Below are 19,371 nucleotides of genomic sequence, written 5' to 3' on the forward strand. Positions count from 1 at the left end.
AAAATTGATTCTTCGTTATGCTTTGATTTCTTAGATACGTGGTAAGATTATATTTACAGGGACGTTGTAAACATGAGGGAAAGTAACTTTTTACACAGGTAGATAGTAATGGGACAAAGGGGAATGGTTTTAAACTAAAGGAGGGGAGATTTAAATTAGATGTCAAGGGGAAGTTTTTCAACAGAGAGAGCGGTGAGGTGCTGGCACAGGCTGCCCAAGAGGCTGTGGATGCCCTGTCCTGGAGGCGTTTAAGGCCAGGTTGGATGGGGCCCTGGGCAGTCTGGTCTAGTGCCTGAGTCATTGGCAACCCTGCCCACAGCAGGGGGTTGGAACTAGATGATCTTTGAGGTTCCTTCCAACCCAAGTCATTCTGTGATTAAGAATAAGAAAGTTAAACTGTTTGCTATTCAGAAATTGCTTCAAGCGTATTTCAAGCAGGAAATATATTCAAGCTGCCTTAATTTGTTGATGCAAACAACACTTTCTGTACAGCTTGCTTTCTACGTTACAGATAAGCTTATTTGAAAGAAACTAAAAGGAAAACTAGGACTTATTCCCTAAACACATGTAAAACAACATTCTCAGAAAAAATCTTTTATAAAGCAATAGAATATCATAAAATATCATAACATTTGTACTTTCTATTCATTTAGAGAAACACTGTAAGCATGACTGATTTTCCCAATCTAAGTTTCCATTTTCAGAGTAGAATTTATTAATAGGATATCATCATGGAAGTAGAACTTCAGCAATGGAACCATCAGCTTTACAACCTGTTCGGTGTACTCCACAAACCCTTCCTTTAGCTCTTTTGCATAGCAAACCTGAAACACAAAACATGAAAGTGCCACGTTAAGTGCCATATTTAATGGAAAAGATCAGCATACTTGCAAAAAAAATACAATTCTTTAATATCTCCAGTACTGTATAAGTTTTACAAACAAAGGAAAACCCTGTTCACCTTAAAAATTTAAGCTCTAAGAAACTACCAGTTTAACAGGAAAATGAATTGTCTGAATCCCAAACTTAATGCTATCACCAAAAGAAAACCACAGCTATTTAACTTGGTACTATAAGGAATAGCTTTGTTACAGATTTTGGCTTCAGACTTCATTGTCCAGCAATACACAGATCACCGAGATTGCCTTATTACTCACCAGCATTTGGCATGCAGTTGCTTTTTCTTCAAGACCTGCAGTTTTAATTCCAAAACTTTGCTGATCTCCTAGGTTTACAAACTCCCAACCATCATCATCACTCATATTCTCCATATCTTGTGCTGTTTTTAAAAAAATATATATATCTTAAAATACAACCATTTACTTCAGTGTTTTTCAAGCAAAGCATCATCTTAAAACCTACTGTCTAAAAGAGCTACTTCAGGTTTAATGGATGCAGTCTTCATTAGAGGGCCCATGACAACAGGAAGGTATTGCTGAAATTCCTTTCCAAGAATTTTACACATTCTGGCCCACGCTGAGATCATGTAAGAAATCTGTAAGAGAGTACAGTCAAAATTTTCACATCTCACATTGTATTTTAGTACATACTTATAAGGATATCCTAAAGGAAGAATATTTTACAATAGTTTTTTAAAGAACGTCAGCAGTGCATAAGATACTCTTAGATGACTGAAAAAAACAACCAAATTTGATATGCACATTTTGTCATGTAAAAATTAAACTTGAAAAGACCTCTTCCCCCAAGCCTTTGAATGAAACAACGCATTGACGGTATCTCTTATCAAAGATGTGGTAGCATAAGATGTACACATAAGGCAAACGTGACACTCTTCAAAAGTCAATTTCGTTCTGAAATGAATAATTTCCTGAATTTAAGTGATACAATTGATTGAGGCCCGTTTTTAAAAAGAGCAAACAGAGCAAAAGACTAATGTGGTGTTTTAGGAGGAATTTTTTTTTATGTCAGTTGCACAAGTCAAAATAGTTCTTTGCTCATTAGAACAGCTGCCTAATGAAACTCATGGAACTATTTATAAGAAGATGACAGCAAGGAGCAGTCACACAGCACCAAATAATGCAGTAGCTAATAGAGAAGGGATGATTGTCCATAGAGCAAATATACACTCTGGACGTCTGATCTCTTAAACATCCTTCTGTGAGAGATTTAAAGGACATCTCAGGGCAGCCAATCCCTTATAAAAGATGTGGTAAACTGTTAGCTTAAAGGTGCAACTACTTTTTTTCCCCCCCTCTTTAAGGAATGTCACACGCTCAAAGAACGTTTTAAATCCTAACAAACAAGATCAAAACAATTTTAACATACTTGTGGATCATCATCTTCTAGATCACTGAAGTCTGTCTGTGTCTTCAGCAACAGCTGCATTACATCCGATGCATCCTGCATAAACTAAAAGGAGGAAAATGTGTTTTTAAAGACAAATCAAAAGAGTACGTTGCTGAGAGCCTTAAAACCAAACAATTTAAGTAAGCATTTATGGCCAACATGTTATCAAGGCAGAAGTTAAAGCTTCAACAAGTCTGAAATGAAGATAAAGGTGAATATACAAATTATTTTTCTGGAAGCATCAGTAAGTGACTCTAGTCTTAAGCTTCACTGCACCTCTATTCACGTGCTTGAAAGCATAAGGAGGACAGTTTAAAAGCAAAGAAACAAAGAAGTCACCAAAACCTACTTAAGCACTACTACTCGCAAAAAGAAGTGTGAATTTTAACTGCCCCAGGTATCTTCCTTACTATTTTGAGTCCTCTGTGAAACAGGAATAAACCAATAGCATAAGATACTAATGAGACAGCAATATTTTAAGTCACATCAGATACTTCAGTGATGTTACTCACACCCTCTTTCTACTTCCTGCATTTCCATTAGTCCTCCAAGAAAAATTAATTGAAGGTTAGTCTTCTCTTAATCCATACATCACGTTATTTTACTTTGAAGTATGATTTTGTCTTCCTCACTCAGTAAAATGAAAATCTGAGTCCATAATTCAAACTGGCTATCAGAACATCACTTAGATTCTTAGGCAGTCGTTCACAGTTGCTTATTGGCACTTTTACAATATGCATTTTAACCAACACACAATCAACAAAGAAGCCCTCCCAAATGCATCAAACCTCATAACAAGTAACTACTTTCAGTTTTATTATAAGCACATCCAAACTTTTCTAGGAATCTGCCCATAAAAAAAACACAACCAAAATCACGTCTGCTAAGCTTCCTTTTAACTATTTAAATCTTAGCCACCATTATGACACTGCTTAAATGAGATGCTCCAGTATTTCTCAAAAAAAAGAAAAACAAAAAACCCACATACTATCAACATGATGAGAATAACTTAAGCTGATATATTTTAGTGAGATTCTATTCTGAATTTGCGAATCTAAACAGAAAGACAGTGAATACAGTTACCAGAGAAGAAAACAGAAATGCCAACATTGAAATCAGCAACAACATAACTACATGTTTAACAAGCGATCATGTCAATTCATTATAAACATCACAAAAAATAAGCCTGCTTGAAAATACGTTTAGATAGATAAGATTATAGTATGAATCACAAAATGGCTTGGAAGGGACCTTAAAGCCCATCCAGTTCCAACCCCCTGCCATGGGCAGGGCTGCTACCCACTACATCAGGCTGTCCAAGGCCTCATCCAACCTGGCCTTGAACACTTCAACAGCTTCTCTGGGCAACTTGTTCCAGTGCCTCACCACCCTCTGAACAAAAAATTTCCCCTAAAATCTAACCTAAATCTTCTTCCCTCTTTTAGTTTAAAACTGTTCCCCCTTGTCCTATCACTATCAGATATTGTAAAAAGTCTGTCTCCTTCCTCTTTATAAGCCACCTTCAAGTACTGGAAGGCTGCAATCAGGCCTCCCTGGAGCCTTCTAATCTCCAGTTTGAGATCTTACCTTTTCTTTACCAACAGCAAGACCAATTAGGCTGATGCATTCAATAGTTTTTCCTCGCAGAAGCCTTAGTTCCTTCTGAACAGCATTCTCAACAATGTGTTTTAAAGAGGTCATAAATAAGTCATAGTATGGAACAAACTTCTCCTCTGCTGTATCTGCAACCGATGCTATTGAAGTCACAACTTGCTCCAAAACCAGCTTAGTGCCTTTCTGTATCAACTGGACGAGAAGAGAATAAAGTGTTATATTTTTAAAGAGAGTGTATTTTAATGAACAGCATTCAAAATCAAAAAATGTGCTCAAGTACATATCCTCATTCTTGTCAGTTGATGATGACAGACCTGTCTACTGGTTTGTAGTTCATAGTTCAGCTACAGTAGTTTACAACTAGTCACATGCAAGAGATCACCCACTGTGAAGCTGTTCATTCAGTATATTATACCTCTTGTAATTTTATCACCATAGTGGAATGAAGATGCTTCACTAGGTTATCCAAATATGGAATTAGCAGTGACTTTGGACAGTCTTCAGTGAAGTTTATGAGTGCTGCAGCAGCATGGGCTTGAACACGCTGGTTGTCTTGATCCTCCATGGTTTGCAGAAGAGCAGCTATCACCTGAAACAGAAACGTTCACTTTCAGAAAAGCAAGCTTCTGAATGGAACATTTACTTTTTTTTTGCACCATTTTACTACTTACCTTCTCATGAAATTTCTTTTGGAAGCCAGGTGCAAAGTCAGTTGCCATTTGTCCAATCGCATTACAAGCAGCGTATCTCACTCTTGGATGCTGAAAAAATTATTTCCCTCAAATGATTAAGAAGTAGTCACAAGAGCAGAAATGAAAATGTTTTGAAATAATTAACTGTATTAGACTCACAGGGTCCTGAAGGAATAGCAGAACAAAATTAACTATCTCATTTAAAATTCCTTCCATCTGTTGGTGGCAACCTTCTCCAATGGCTGAGAGTGCCATCAAGCCTGCGTGTCTGTATTTCCAGTCAGCTACAGAAGATTAAAAAAAATACACAAATATTATAAAGACAAATCACTTCTGTTTGGGGGGGTGGGGTGGTGGGGGGCAGTGGCAGGAAGAATAGGTGAGAGAAGGGAAATAAATGCCACTAATTTATGAAATAAATACATTTTTGCTTTTCCTCATCTGTACTTTCAGGGATGCACAAAAATTTGAGTATCTAATGCAGGCCAAATCCAGACCTAAAAAAATTCTAAGCAGCTGATGCAATTATGTACTAACATCCGGGAATTGCTTTTTAATTAAATGAGCTAACCAGGGAAACTTTTTTTTTCCTGTGTTAGAACAGCCTACACCTTACTCTCTAGGTCAGGAAGGGAAAAAAAAGCCTATGGAACCAAAGAATATATGAATTTAAAACAAATAAATAGTCAGAACTAAAATATTCAGAAGTCACATCAAAACTGTTTAAGAACAGTGATATTCCATTCAGGGATAATGAGGCTTTCCCCCCCATTAAGTCCTATTAGTCTCAGATAAGTGGGTATTGTGGCATTTGATCTTTCATCACCTTCTCCTTTTTCAGGATGAGATGAAGTATCATCTTGATAGATACAGTGAAGCAGTTTATTTTTTGCTATTTAAGTTAATTGGATGTTCTTAGTTAAGCTTAATATCCACTGTCACTCTCACTGTATTACTATGGGCATGAATTCCAGACTTGAAATTAATGACACTACAAAATGAAACAATTATGTTTGGGTCACCTGGGTACCCAAACTCAAAAATTACATTTATTATTTCAATAAGCATTTTTGAGAAGCTGTAGTGCTAAGAGAAGGGAAATTTTGATTTTTGAGAGCGCTGCTGATGTTTTAATCTGATTATCTTCATCTTCATCCCCCTCAACTTCCTATCAATGAGAATCTCTGCATCAAACAGTATCTATTGCATTTCCCTTTCCCAAAGAAAGGAACTTACTTGTTAGGTACAGCTCTAACCCAACAGAAAGAAAGCATCAGACTTATCAGCCATGTGACTTCCTTCACAGGAGTAAAGGTCTTACAGCCATTAACTCTACACTTTTCTGTGGGTTCCACAGAACACAGCATTTGTCAGTCTAGAAGCTATTAATATTGGAAGGGAAACACTAAAGGTAGTTTTCAGGAACGGATTTCTGAAAAATGATTTCCAAACCAACTTCATAAGTTTTCACTCTCCGCAGGTGATACCCTGAATGGCCCTGTGCTCCCCACCCTAGAGGGTAACAGCCTTTTTTGGTCTGGGTTTTAAAGTTTTGATGCAGGAAATGCACAGAGAAATGTTATCTTCTTTGCATTATCTTCTATATTGACAGCTCAAATCACAGGTCAATTGAAAGTGCACGCAATAAGCATACTTTGTTTTGAAAGGCTGCCTGAGCTAGCATTACAGGTCTTTGTAAGAAGAAAAGAAGCATTCAAGGGAATTGGTAAGAATATATATAACCACCTCATGAAACAAATATTAAAATCATCATGATCAAACACAGCCAGCCTATCACAGACTTCTGTACTTTGATGCATCAAATTTGGGAGTGGGGGGTGTAACGGAGACAAATTCTTATGTAAGGACTGTAACGTATTAGAAATTCACTTAAATGCAGCACTTCCAAAGAAATAACAGATCCGAGCTTCAGAACAGGCATCAAGCTTCAGAACAGCTTCAACAGGGCACGCTTAAGGTACTGTACGACACCACACATTGATTTTTTTTTTTTTTTTTTTACTTTATGCTGTTCTCAGTCTGTTTTGTTTTTGACATCTGTTCAGCTGTTTGGGGTCCAGTTTTAACGCACTATACATAAGTTTTAAAAAATCCCAGCATAAAGAGATGTAATTCATTTCGAAGTAGACAGTACATGCAATTTTTGCTGTTGAAATCAGAAGCAGCATATGAAATACATCACTTAGCTAAGCAGAAAGACCTAAGAGGTATCAAAGTTCCTGTAAAGGTAAGAATCGCAAAAATTTGCAACTACTTACGATTCTGAAGCATCTGCATAATATGTTCTTTAATCATAGGTAAAACAAGCTTTCCTCCAAGGCCACATGCCATCCTGTCCAGTGCACTCTCCCCAGCTACTGCATTGCTAAACAACAGTTACAAATATATCAAACGTTTGACACGTACAACAAAACAAACAGTCCAACTTTTTTGTGCTCATCTAGTCCTCAAACTTTTGCCATACATGAGACTCCATGAGTAAATAAGGCATACCCAAATCTAAAAGCACACACAATGCTTCATCCACTAAATAGTAAATTTATGAGTTGGGGGTAAGTAACTATCTGTAGAATTAATAATACTGGCCAGCATATTTTCGTGTAAATCATGAGAACAAATGCAAACCAATTCAGACTTGCTACAGGTGAACTGAACCAGCAGAATGCCAGCTTTAGCACACACAAAAGAACTTCCCAGCAAGGCTGCCATATCAGTCCTACAGCAGCACATCCCCTGGCCAATGACTCAGGCAGGAAACATCCAGTCCAGGTGAGAAATCTGTGACTTGCAGCCAGTTCCAGAACTGAGAATAGCCAAACACCACCTGCGTTAAATGACTTGTTTTACTCAGTAGAATGAATCCTTACAGAGAAGTGAATGAAGTTTCCAGGACACAGCTAGCTGCTGTTGCACTCTGGGTATGACTTCTCCTCTAATAACTCAGTGTTATTATAGTACCTTCTGGACACCTATGCTGATGGAAAAGCTGAGCAATGGTTTAGAAAAGGATGAATCTCCCTCTTCTTTCAAGTATCAGCTGGCTGGGTCATAAATAGAGGTCTTCAAACTATCCTGTTTGAATCCCCAAGTCTCATTACAAAGTATATATAGTATAAAAATCCACATGCTGCAAACAAAGTTGCTTGCAGAAAGATATTGATGATATCGTGTGTTCCTCTTCAGATTAATCATGTCCAGACTGAAGCATCACCAGCCAGAGCACGAGCAAGCAGATTTAGATTGGAGCAAACTCTCTGAAATTTTTGGTTGCTTTCATCTGAAATGACGTCCCTCGAGTTCCTTCCTTCCACCATTAATTCATACATTCAATTTGAGCGAATAAAGGTAGTATTACCTTACAAAAATGACCACACACCTCTAAGCAACATTTGCAAGGCTTTTGCCAGGGAACAAGGAAGTTGGATTAGAGTCTTCCTTCTTTTTTAGAATTTCACTGCTCTGTGAAATCAAAGGGACAAAAAAAACTGGAAATGCTAAAATAACCCCTGATGCTTTTGTGTATTCTGACTCACTTCCCCTTTAGTCAGATCTGAACACACCCTAACTAGGCTACCGCCTGACTATCATCAGCCAGTTTCTTGGACTGCGCATAAATTCCAGTCATCTTACCTAGCTATAAAGTGCTCAAGCACAAGATGCTAGAAAGCACATGATGCTCATTGACAACTCTCCACAAAGATGAACTTCAGTGGTGGGAAATGCATAGAAACACGACAGAACGTGCTGAAAGAATACACTACGCAAATACAATCTCCACAGACTAGCTGATTTCTAGGATTTTGTATCAAACCCTCAAGCTTCTACTGTTTTGAAGACCAGAACAGCCAAGTTTCTCCTTTAGACTAAGCCTGAGTATAACTTGTTCTCTGATCTTTGCTTACTACATTTAACAGAAGGAATTTCACACTAGAATCCACACTCGTGTTGAGAAGAACAAAGTTACTCTGTTGAGAGTAAAGAGAAATTGGCATACCTCAAGGAGATGATTCAGAGTACTTACTAAGCTGCCTAAAGCAGCCCACTGGAATGAAACTCCACACCCTAACAGGCTTGATAAGGATTTCAACTTCAATTTTCAGTATTCTGTTTACTCTTGATATTTAACAGAATGAAAACACTCTAATACTTGACAAACTTGAATGCCAGTATGGCAGACTTCAGAAGCTGAAGAAACAGAACAAACTAAAATGGTCTAATTACCATGGGGAAGAAGGGGGGGGTGGAAGAAGGTAGTTTAGTTCCCATCCCATAATCAAGAGGAACCAAAAAAGCACTGAGCAAAAGAGCAAACAGGTTCTTCCATAATAAATTCCTGTGCATCAGTTTTGCAAGCAGCTTTATATGCCTGGTATCTAGTACAAGTTGCTATGCAGATCAGTAGTAACACAGCATCTTTTCTACTGTCTATCTTCCTATGAGTATTTCCAAGTAGTTTGCTAATTTATGAGATGGGGGAAAAGGCAGCAGTAAGCATTTCCAGACTGAACTATAAAATCACTCTATTTAAAACTGCAAGAACAAGTTTGGAAAGCTGCTTCAGAAAAGGAAAAGTTGCATAACTGATACAACAGAGGCTCAACTAAGAACACATTGATAAAAAAAAGTTATTCTCCCCTTATTACTCTTCCTTCAGGGCTTTCTCCTCTTCTGTGCACATGGTAAGATTTGTCCTCTCTGTCACAAACTGTTCTCTAACACTAATTACATCAGAGGATTGAAGGAAGTGACAGATGTTGCAAAAAGCACGGAGCCTGATATAAGGACACTGCGTCTTTGCAGATGTGTGGATAGCCATCTCACTGCACATATTTCTGCATTCTTCTACTTCATTCCGCTTCTGTTTGGACAGGGGCAGACATGGGATCCCATAGACATACCACTGTCTAGAGTGAAAAGTTGGAGCAAGCTACAGAGCACGCAGAGATGAACAAGACAGAAAGACTGGACATCTTTAGCAGGTCTTTCTTACCTAAGACAAGACGTGCTACTAGTAACCATACCAAGAGATTTCAAATAATAGCAAAATCAACAATTTCAAGTTAGATAGAGTCCAGCACGGAATCCCATTACACATTCTAGTGTCTTTTCAAAATAAAGTGTATTTTTTTAACACCACCTTTTCAAGGGCATAGATCTAGAAAAATATGTAGAGACTGGTTGGAGGTGACTAAACCCATCAGTATTATTCCGCTTTAGTTCCAGCTAATTTCAGGAAGAGCTCTCAATTTAAGAGGTTAGAAGCACTGAATTCTAAACTGAGTAAATAACATAAATAACAGAAGGAACAAAAATAAAAAAAACAGTGCAAAACAGCAGGCAAGACAACACGCAACTTATAGATGTGAATTATAGCAATAAGCAAATACTGAAAGAATTTATTTACTTGCTTAACAGTATCTATATAATCTACAAATAAACTGTTCTTGCAACCAAGTGTGGTTATTTACAATTACAGGTCTCCTACATTAATCTTCTGTTACTTAAAGCTATCACTTCATGCTACATTTTTAATTGTTACTCCTCAGTGTCTATAAACATTCATATATATTGCTCATGACCTAGAAAACAATTAGAAGAGTTGACTGAGTAAAGAGAAAGTAATGCACGGCAGTCATTTGCATCCTGTACTTAGCAGCTACCGTTAGCTATGCAATCTTGACAGTATATGAAACAACTGGTTGCACAATTACCTGTCAAAATCATCATCTTCAAGCTCATCTGCATTTGCCCAATCTTCATCTTCTTCTAAGTCAACCATCATTGCTAACATTTGAGGAACTGAAAGAATAAGTTTTAAACTCAGGTTGTTGAATTAAAATAGATTCTCAAAGAACAAGTCTCAGTTGTAAGTTTCCCTTCAGAAATCACTGAAGAAAAAGGCCTCTTCTTCCAGCAGCAGATAGCCAAGTCTGTCTGTCAAACTGCATCAGCAAAAAATTCAGAACAGATTTTCAGAACATTAGCTTTTTTTCATCCTTCTGGGTTTTAAAGTGTTTTTTGTATCAAAAACCATACTGCCTGTGCTGCTGCTAAGATTTACTGCCTGATGGGCAGTAACTGATGGATTTCATAACACTCCTGCTACTGTAAGCTACAAAAAAGGCACAATCCTAAGCAAGCTCACCTCACTGCACAGCTGGATAGATGAGAACCTCCTACTGAACTGACTGAAGACAGATGAAAATATTGCTCACAGACAGTATTGTGTGACAAGTATTAAAAAAAAGATCAAATCATGGATTGATTTGCTTGATGGGGCTATGCCTCTTCAGCCAGACATATCAAGATGGCTTAATGGACACTATCAAGTCTCTAGTGTGATGCCCAGGTGTCAGAATTCTATATACTTACAGTCACTGAAAATAATTTCTGCAAGAACAATCTATAAGAGCCCAGAAGTGTTTCAGACACAGATGCTCATAAGCACGTGTGAAAATGATCTATTGACACAACTCTGAAAGATGGAAGTCAATCATTATCTGCCACCAGTGCTATAAAGTTCCAACAACTCACAGTGTTAATTACTGTTAACAAGTACGGCTGCATACATACTGCCATCCGAAGCTGTTTGGCTGTCATTGTATCTAAAAGCCTGCAAGCACTGGTTCATTGAATATGAATTTGGTTGCAAGTAAGCATAGCTTTACAGAGGATTTTTATTTTTTAGCTTAGAGTTGTGCAGCACAGTTTCATTGTTGTCCCAGCAGGCCCTCAAAATTTAGCTACTGCCAGCGTATAGGGTATTTGTTGATAACAAAGACAACTGAGCTTTGCTTACTACCAAAGCATGCCAAGACTTGCCATTTATGAGGAAAAACTACCACCAAAGCTAGGCTACATCTTTAATTTCTAGGCAATATGCAATTAAAAAAAAACCTTCTTATCTTCAAGACTGAGCTCAGAGGGGGAAAATTAAACCCAAGTGAATTCCTGAGCAGAAAACTCAGGAAACAGGACACTACTTGTTCCTAAATCAGTGTCACGTTCCATAAACCCAATATAAGGTGACAGTTTTACCTAAGATCTGATTCTAGCTGTGAAAAATTAAGTGATTCAGCAACTTTTTTAGCTGAGTGAAAACAAAAAGCCCTTTCAACTAAAACACTGAAAGACAAAAGCAATCCTTCTTAGTTACCTTTTTATTATTCTTGGAACATAACTGCTTTGAGCTCTGCAAAAGGATTTTTTTTTTTAAACCTTCGTGATTCATTAAGAGTGATTTTACAGCAGGTTGCAAACCAAAGGCATTTCATTTCCATGTGGTGTCTTATCCTAAGTAAGTATCTTAACACAAATGTTTCATTCCAAAGCAGCAGTTACCTCTCCAATATAAAAGTAAAACATTCTAAAGGGATATGACTTCTCTGCTATGCTGCCTGACTAGTTAAGGAGCTTACAGTGATTTGGGGACATTCAGCAAGTTTCAAGTTAATATTCTCAGCAAGCTACAGGATGGAGTGAACACACAGCATTCTAAGCATTTTTAAAAATATATTTTAAATATGAAAATTTCCATTCTTTAGAAGGCTATCCTACAATTACACAAAATTTCTAGTCAATAGTTTCAATCAGATTCAGTTCTAACATTTTCCAGAAGTTCTATGATTGCTTTAGAGATCTATATATTCATAACTTTCCCAAGCTTATGACTTAAAAAAAAAAAAGTGTGGCAGAGAGGAAAAAAAAATCTCCTTCCAAAGAATAGGCCACTCTGCTGTGTCAGTGTCCTCATCTGCTCGCAAGAAGGGTTTAAAAGGCAGAGAAATGCCAATGTGTATGCTCATTTAAAAGCACTGCTCCTTGGACTGTCCAGAAGAGTTATTTTTAGTATCTCAAATAATTCACGATTAAAAAAGCACCTCTCCAAAGAATTTACCATTTGCATGTTTAATAGAGTAATTAGTTTAAGTGTTTACACGAGCATCTGATTTTTAAATCCACAGCTTTATGTCAACACTGAAGCTCAACATGCATGCTGAATTCCTTCAGCCTCCAATTGCCAGCACCACAGAGTATCTGGCCTACATACCAAACTCCAAACGTAGGACTTCAGAACTGAATGCATCAACTTTTTTTTTTTAACAGTACAAATTTCCAAAGCCAGCAGAGCAGCATGAAAGTTGTATTTTCCTTGGAAACGCCTAATGAGAGTCCACTGTAATTTTATACAAATTTCAGGTGGCTGTGTATAAGCAGAGATTAATTCATGAAAAGTCATAATAAAAAAAGCATTGTCTCCGTAAGAAAAATTCAACTCTGTGTCACTCCAAGTTGCCAGCACCACCAAAAAAAAAGAGTTAGACACATTTTTGCCACTTGAACATCTGCAAAGTCAGTTTAATCATGTAAAGGAACACAAATTATTTCAACAAAGAAAATGAATAAAATACTTACTGGCTTGTGCAACAATGTTTGTATGCCTCCTCAGCATAGCAGCAGCAGTTTCTGACAAGGTCACAATTACTTCAAGCGCCAACTGACGTTGCATGTTACTGAGATTGGCATCTGCACACAGCTACAATCCAGAAGGTTGGAGCCAACAGTTAGAACAGACATTTCACGGGAGCAAAATAAAAAAAAAATCAATTAAAAAAAGTTCCTAGCTTTACCCTCAGACTTAGTTGCAATGTAGGTTCTAAATGTGGTCGCAAATACTTGGGAACAGAATCTGCAATTTCTACGAGGGACTTCAGGACAGAGTCATCATTTTGATAGCAGGAATCATTTACAGCCTATAAGGGATAAGATGAAAAAAAGATGATTAAATAAAAAGCAAACAGTCTATCACAGGAACTACAAAGAATCATAGAATCACAGAATCACCAAGGTTGGAAAACACCTCCAAGGTCATCCAGGCCAACCATCCACCTATCACCAATATTTCCCACTAACCCATGTCCCTCAACGCAACATCTAGATGTTTCTTGAACACCTCCAGGGATGGTGACTCCACCACCTCCCTAGGCAACCTGTTCCAGTGCCAGACCGCTCTGATTCAGAGAAGTTTTTCCTAGCCTCCAACTTGATGCTCCCCGGTGAAACTTGAGACCGTTCCCTCTCATCCTATCACTGTTACATGGGAGAAGAGGCCAACCCCCAGCTCACTACAACCTCCCTTCAGGTAGTTATAGAGAGCGATAAGGTCTCCCCTGAGCCTCCTCTTCTCCAGACTGAACAATCCCAGCTCCCTCAGCTGCTCCTCATAAGGCCTGTGCTCCAGACTCCTCACCAGCTTCACTGCCCTTCTCTAGACATGCTCCAGGGCCTCAATATATTTCCTGTAGCGAGGGGCCCAAAACTGGACACAGTACTCGAGGTGCGGCCTCACCAGTGCTGAGTACAGAGCATCACCTCCCTGCTCCTGCCAGCAACACTATTTCTGATACAAGCCAGGATGCCACTGGCCTTCTTGGCCACCTGGGCACACTGCTGGCTCATGTGCAGAAATCCCATATAGGGTCCAAAACCTACAAGCTTTCTGTAAGTTATGGAGCATAAAGCAACATACTATTAATTTTTACCAGATTAAATCTAACATAGAAAACCGACACCCAGCAAACATCAAGGTAACAAGTCAGATGCCAACACGCAAACAACCCAGGCTTTGACATGTGCAACTTCAAAAAGGCATTTTAAATACAGAAAAACCTCAACTCTTCCCCAAAAGAATGAAAAACCAGCCTAACTCTTTTTTCAGTCACGTGAGAATAGCTTTGAAAAGCTTTGAGTAACTTACAAAACACCCACAATCCCAAGTTTGAGTAGCTCTTTTTTTTCCCCACTCAATTCTGCAGAGCCACTGAGTTAAAGTAGAAATTTCAGCTTTCCATCACGGGACACAGGAAAGGAGAGAAAGAAATCAAGTTTTTTTTCAAAAGTATATTTCCTATTCTGTAGCCACGTTCTGAAAAGTAATTTAAAACCTGCTTTTAACTGACCGGGTTGATACTTTAGTACCAAAGCATCACATAGTTGATGGTGTTTACAACTTCTGTGAGTAGGACACAAAAACAAAACTTCCAAAGAATAGACAGTTTTTAAACACACTTCAAGGGCTTTTGAAAGGAATTTTCATTAATTGACTATCTGGTGTTTTTCTAGTGTAGCAGCATTTTTTAGAGTGAATAGCCAGGTGTTTTCTAATACTTTAACCCAGAATCCAATGCCTTTGATAAAGCCACTTAAGCAGCCCACAATTTCATTTTCAACACCAAAGCAGCTTCTGTTAACATCAAAAGAGTTACGAGAAACCTCTTTGCATCTTCCTTTCCTGTAGATATCACTCGTCCTCTGATTCTGAAGACATATAATGTAGCATTTACTGGAGGTCTCTTTAGAACTCTAGACTCTACAATCATTGTAACACTGACAGACCACGAGACAAGACTAAGTTTCTGAACCTGCATAACAAGCTCAAAACACAGGCTGAGTCCTAAAACATAGAGGCAGTTATTAGTAGTATTGAACAACAGCAGTTAGACTCAACCGAAGTTCCAAATACTTTTTACCATCGCTCCTAGTTAAATCTCTTTGGTGCAAGTTTCAACAATTATTTCCGAAAGTTTAACTTCCAGCATAACTGCTGCAGAAATTTGACTGAAAGGACTGAATTGCTAAGTTAGATTTCTAATTTTATACGATTTAAAAATCACCACAATACTTCAACAACAACAACAACAAGCATCCGACTGTCTCCAAAGGTCACTCACCGCTATTCGAACACATCCCACCTCCTATTTATAAACTGGGATTTTCATACCCATCTTGTGTTACCACAGCCAGGGAATCAAGTCCTCCTCACAATAAGCATTTTAAAAGACAGCCTCTGTAGCGTAGCTCTGTGATCGACAGTGGCAAAACAGTTGAAAATTCAAGTCAAGTGCTGCAGTGCAGAGGTTAACGTGCACTTTTGGAAGCTAAAATAGCTTTGAGAGTTGTATCACACAAAGCGGGATATTAGTCTGTAGGCTAAGAACAGCTTACTATTTAATTGCTGAACATCAAGACAAGTGGCACGCCTACCCTAAATCCTGCCCAGCTCCCCCTCATACAGTACTTAGTAGCCAAGGTCCTCTCAATTACAATTTTTGAACAATACAGTTGCCATTGCCAAAATCAGACAAAGATTAAACCACCAAACAGTGATCTCAATATCCAAATACGCACCTTGTACAGTCTAGTGCACATTTTCAACATCAGATTATAGGAAAAAACTTCCTCTCCCTTTCCATGTAAGATCAAGCAGAATGCCAGCAAGTTGCAGAAGACAGAAAACTTGGCACAACTTTTCTTAGCTTGCCACAATGCTCACATGGACAAGGTTTACAGCTTACATTGTCAAAAGTAACCTCCTGTACCGACTGCAGCAAGAAGTCTGTCTTTATGCTAAACTTAGCCTAATTCAAAAAATGTTCACTACAGTTCTTATCACAAGCACTAAGCTATTTCCACCTTTGTATTGCTACAGAAAGTGAACTGAACCATGAAATAGCAGCCCCTCAGAGCTCAGATCATTTCTGACTCTGTTTTTGCATACAATAGGCTTCCTCACAAAAGTAAACTTACACCAACTTATAAACTTAAAGAAAACCAGCTTTTGCTCAACATTCTCCCTCTTAAAAGGGTCCTAATCAAGCCTCAGACATTATATGAAGCAGTGTAAGTCATTCTGTTTGCAAATCCAAGATCCCTTTATCTAGACTGTTGTTCTTACTTTGAGATCTTTGTTCAGAATAATTCTGTGCTTTCCCCTACACTGATGAGGTATGGCAGATAATGGGTAAATGATTTTTCTAATTGTCTACTAGAAACCTCCGGATAGTCTACATTTACAGTACATTTCAATATCATGGTTAATTAAAAAGCAGTACAATTTTCAGTTGAATACCTTACAAAGGATTTAAACTCCTTTACCTACACTGTGTCAGGTAATCAGCATTGAACTATTTTCCTTACACCCTCTCAATTAGCTTTTGTTTACCAAATTTCTTTTTGGTTTCCATCTTGCTGGTGACTGATATCGTGTTAATTAACACATAATTAATCCACATCTCAGCAAAAATTCATATACTATATCAGTTTGCAGACCAATAATTTCTGCTTGGATCCAGTCACCACAAACACATTAACGGCACATTATCACTTCCTTGTGTGGTTTCTTACCTGCAAGATTCCAGGTAGCAAGTCTGCAAAATGTTTAAGAAGGGGAATATTGTGCTCATTAGCAAGCACAAATGCAGCTGCAGCTCTAGCAGAAAGAGTCTTGATCTAGAAGGTAGGATTAGAGAAAGAAATATGAAGAACTGGTAATAAAACACATACTTGTCTTCTTATAACATCAGGCCCACTGTAATACTCTGTTGGATTATCATTTTCTTTTTACATTTTCCTAATAGACATAGAAATTAATTTTTAACATAGACTTTTGTATCTTGCTTCAAGTTAAGGCAAAATGGTAGGATTCTCAGCATGTTTGTGATACCAAGAAGTTTATCACATTATTCTTCTGAGTTAGCATGTATTTCCATTTTTTTGTTTTCATCTCAAAACAGCTGTTCTCCTCAGCTTCCTTTCCAACCTCAAAGCCCCATTATTCAAAAAGTGTGATTTAAGTTCGTAAAACATGCTTCTGTGTAAAGGCATGATTTGTGGTACTTTTGAAACTGTTACTCAGTTGACTTTCAAAGGTCAGAAAAAGTAACCCACGGAGGAGCGGAAAGCTGAACCCATATATCACAGCAGGGTTTCCTACACTTGCCCAGCATTTTCCTGAACAAGAGAAACACTTTCAAAGTACAATTCTCTGAACAAATCAATAAATCTGAACCCTTCCAGAGAAGCAAGGCTTGCTACATGCCCATAGAGCAAAGCATCCATGACCAGTACAGAACATATCTATTCTGTTAAACATGAGGGCCAGAAAGTGAGCTTAACAATGAGTTTCTGATCGCCCACACCGCTGGCTAAAACCTCTGGCTCTGCTTTGGATCACTACAAATAGGTTTCTCCAAGCATAACTGCTAGACAAGAGTCTTGGTCAAAGCAGTGATATGAGCCAGTGAGCCCACCTTGGGACCACGAGAACGTTTGACCCTTCTGTTTTATTGTAGGCACAGTTAAAACTCCTCCAGATGTACACTGTTTTCAGGTAACACATTTCTCTGGTTGGAATCTTAATGTTTGAAACTGCTACAATAAGCTTTGATACTCAGGGTGAGAAAAGCAATCAAAAACAATGGTCTTACTGATGGATGCTCCTGATCTTGCATACACTGAACCAGCATCCTTTTAATAACCTCCAAGTAGTGCTGCTGCTGATTTCCAAAAATCCCAGGAAAATTCCTGAAAAGATAAGACCAGAACATTAACAGAAGTTCAGCTGTAACCTCTATCTTAAACTTACCCATTGTTTCAGATATTGATTGTAACTGTACATGTATTGGGGTTTAATGAACTGTTACAACAAAGTAAATGCAACTTACGATCTCTTGTTAATTAAGTAGTGAGAGTGTTTCCTTCATTTGTACAGATATGTCTTGGATAATCTGTGAAAGCGTGGCAAAGTCTGAAAGCTTACCAGAAAATATGCAGAGCAGCTTCACGAAGTCCAACATTTTGAGAACTGACAGAATCAAATAAGAATTTCAGAACTTCTGGCCACTGGTTGTTTCCATCTTCATCTAGATAAAACACATCAACGGTTTTAGGAAAAGCAAAAGCTAAGAGTGGTTCTCTCTCGATTATGCAGGGCAAATAGTCATCGCTACTTAAGTTCAGAACAATTGATGTGAGAAAGCATCCAAATCACAGCATAAGATGTGGCTAAAATGGTAGATCTAAAGGCACAAAGTGATCTCTATTTACTGCTATACCAATATTCAAGAGTAACTGCTCAGCACGACATTCATTAGAGTTGAAGTGCAATGACTTTCTAAAACTTCATTGAATTTCACCTGGACTCAAGCAATGTAAAAAGCAGAATTAAGGAATCTTATTTTTGTCTGATCAAGGGTAATGTAAGCAAACATTACACTTTATTTGAATTCCCCAAATCGATTAGTACATCATATGCTGAAACCTACACAACACAGGAGAAAAATAAAACCATCAACACCTTTTGCCACCATATGAGCTTAAATAAAGTACCTATTAAGTTCCTGGCCAGCTCAGCAACAATGTCACAGATTTTTTTCCTCATACTGGACTGTGTTTCCAACTGGATAATCAACAGCAGGCCAGTTTTGATAGAGGTCTGATCATCAGGCGAAAGAGCGGGATAAACTTCTTCAAAAGCGGAAGACAAAAGGCGTCGTAGAAGGACAGCTGCCATCTGTCTTGCCTGTTGAAAGAGAGCACATACATTCAAGAGGTTTGATACGAAACTCAAAGGAAGAAGAGAGAACCACTTCCACGAGTAAGCGTAGCACTCAATAAACCCCTTGATTCTTAAAAAGGAACAATTCAGAGACAGAACTAGTGAGCAAATCAACTACAAGAGCCAGAAATGGAGCACCATCTTGTTCTGAGGGTCCCTAACACAGTATTTTTTTTCTGTATTCTGTAATATCTGCCTCTGAACTGCATTGAAAAAGAATAACTATGCTCTTATAATGAAAGATGACTGGTGTCGTGCATTCAAATGATTGGCTTCACTGTATAGGCTTGTTTGGTAAATGAAATACCTCTCAAGCAACAGATGACAATTGTGATAATTTCT

The 19,371-nt window shown here is 38.1% G+C and overlaps 1 protein-coding gene across 1 annotated transcript in view; it reads right to left on the minus strand.

The window, feature by feature from the left end:
- IPO5 (importin 5) overlaps nucleotides 1–19,371 on the minus strand; it is a 39,441-nt gene that overhangs the window by 10,828 nt on the left and 9,242 nt on the right. The window contains exons 3-18 of the mRNA XM_021416373.1: nucleotides 18,801–18,993; nucleotides 18,232–18,334; nucleotides 17,900–17,996; nucleotides 16,818–16,922; nucleotides 13,265–13,387; nucleotides 13,050–13,170; nucleotides 10,346–10,433; nucleotides 6,893–6,999; nucleotides 4,773–4,897; nucleotides 4,593–4,682; nucleotides 4,337–4,510; nucleotides 3,895–4,113; nucleotides 2,287–2,370; nucleotides 1,363–1,495; nucleotides 1,158–1,279; nucleotides 728–824 (exon numbers count right to left, since the gene is read on the minus strand). Of these exons, the coding sequence (XP_021272048.1) occupies nucleotides 728–824; nucleotides 1,158–1,279; nucleotides 1,363–1,495; nucleotides 2,287–2,370; nucleotides 3,895–4,113; nucleotides 4,337–4,510; nucleotides 4,593–4,682; nucleotides 4,773–4,897; nucleotides 6,893–6,999; nucleotides 10,346–10,433; nucleotides 13,050–13,170; nucleotides 13,265–13,387; nucleotides 16,818–16,922; nucleotides 17,900–17,996; nucleotides 18,232–18,334; nucleotides 18,801–18,993 (1,981 nt within the window). The remainder of the gene's footprint in view (nucleotides 1–727; nucleotides 825–1,157; nucleotides 1,280–1,362; nucleotides 1,496–2,286; nucleotides 2,371–3,894; nucleotides 4,114–4,336; nucleotides 4,511–4,592; nucleotides 4,683–4,772; nucleotides 4,898–6,892; nucleotides 7,000–10,345; nucleotides 10,434–13,049; nucleotides 13,171–13,264; nucleotides 13,388–16,817; nucleotides 16,923–17,899; nucleotides 17,997–18,231; nucleotides 18,335–18,800; nucleotides 18,994–19,371) is intronic.

Source organism: Numida meleagris, chromosome 1 (assembly GCF_002078875.1).
Source record: "Numida meleagris isolate 19003 breed g44 Domestic line chromosome 1, NumMel1.0, whole genome shotgun sequence".
Taxonomy (NCBI): Eukaryota; Metazoa; Chordata; class Aves; order Galliformes; family Numididae; genus Numida; species Numida meleagris.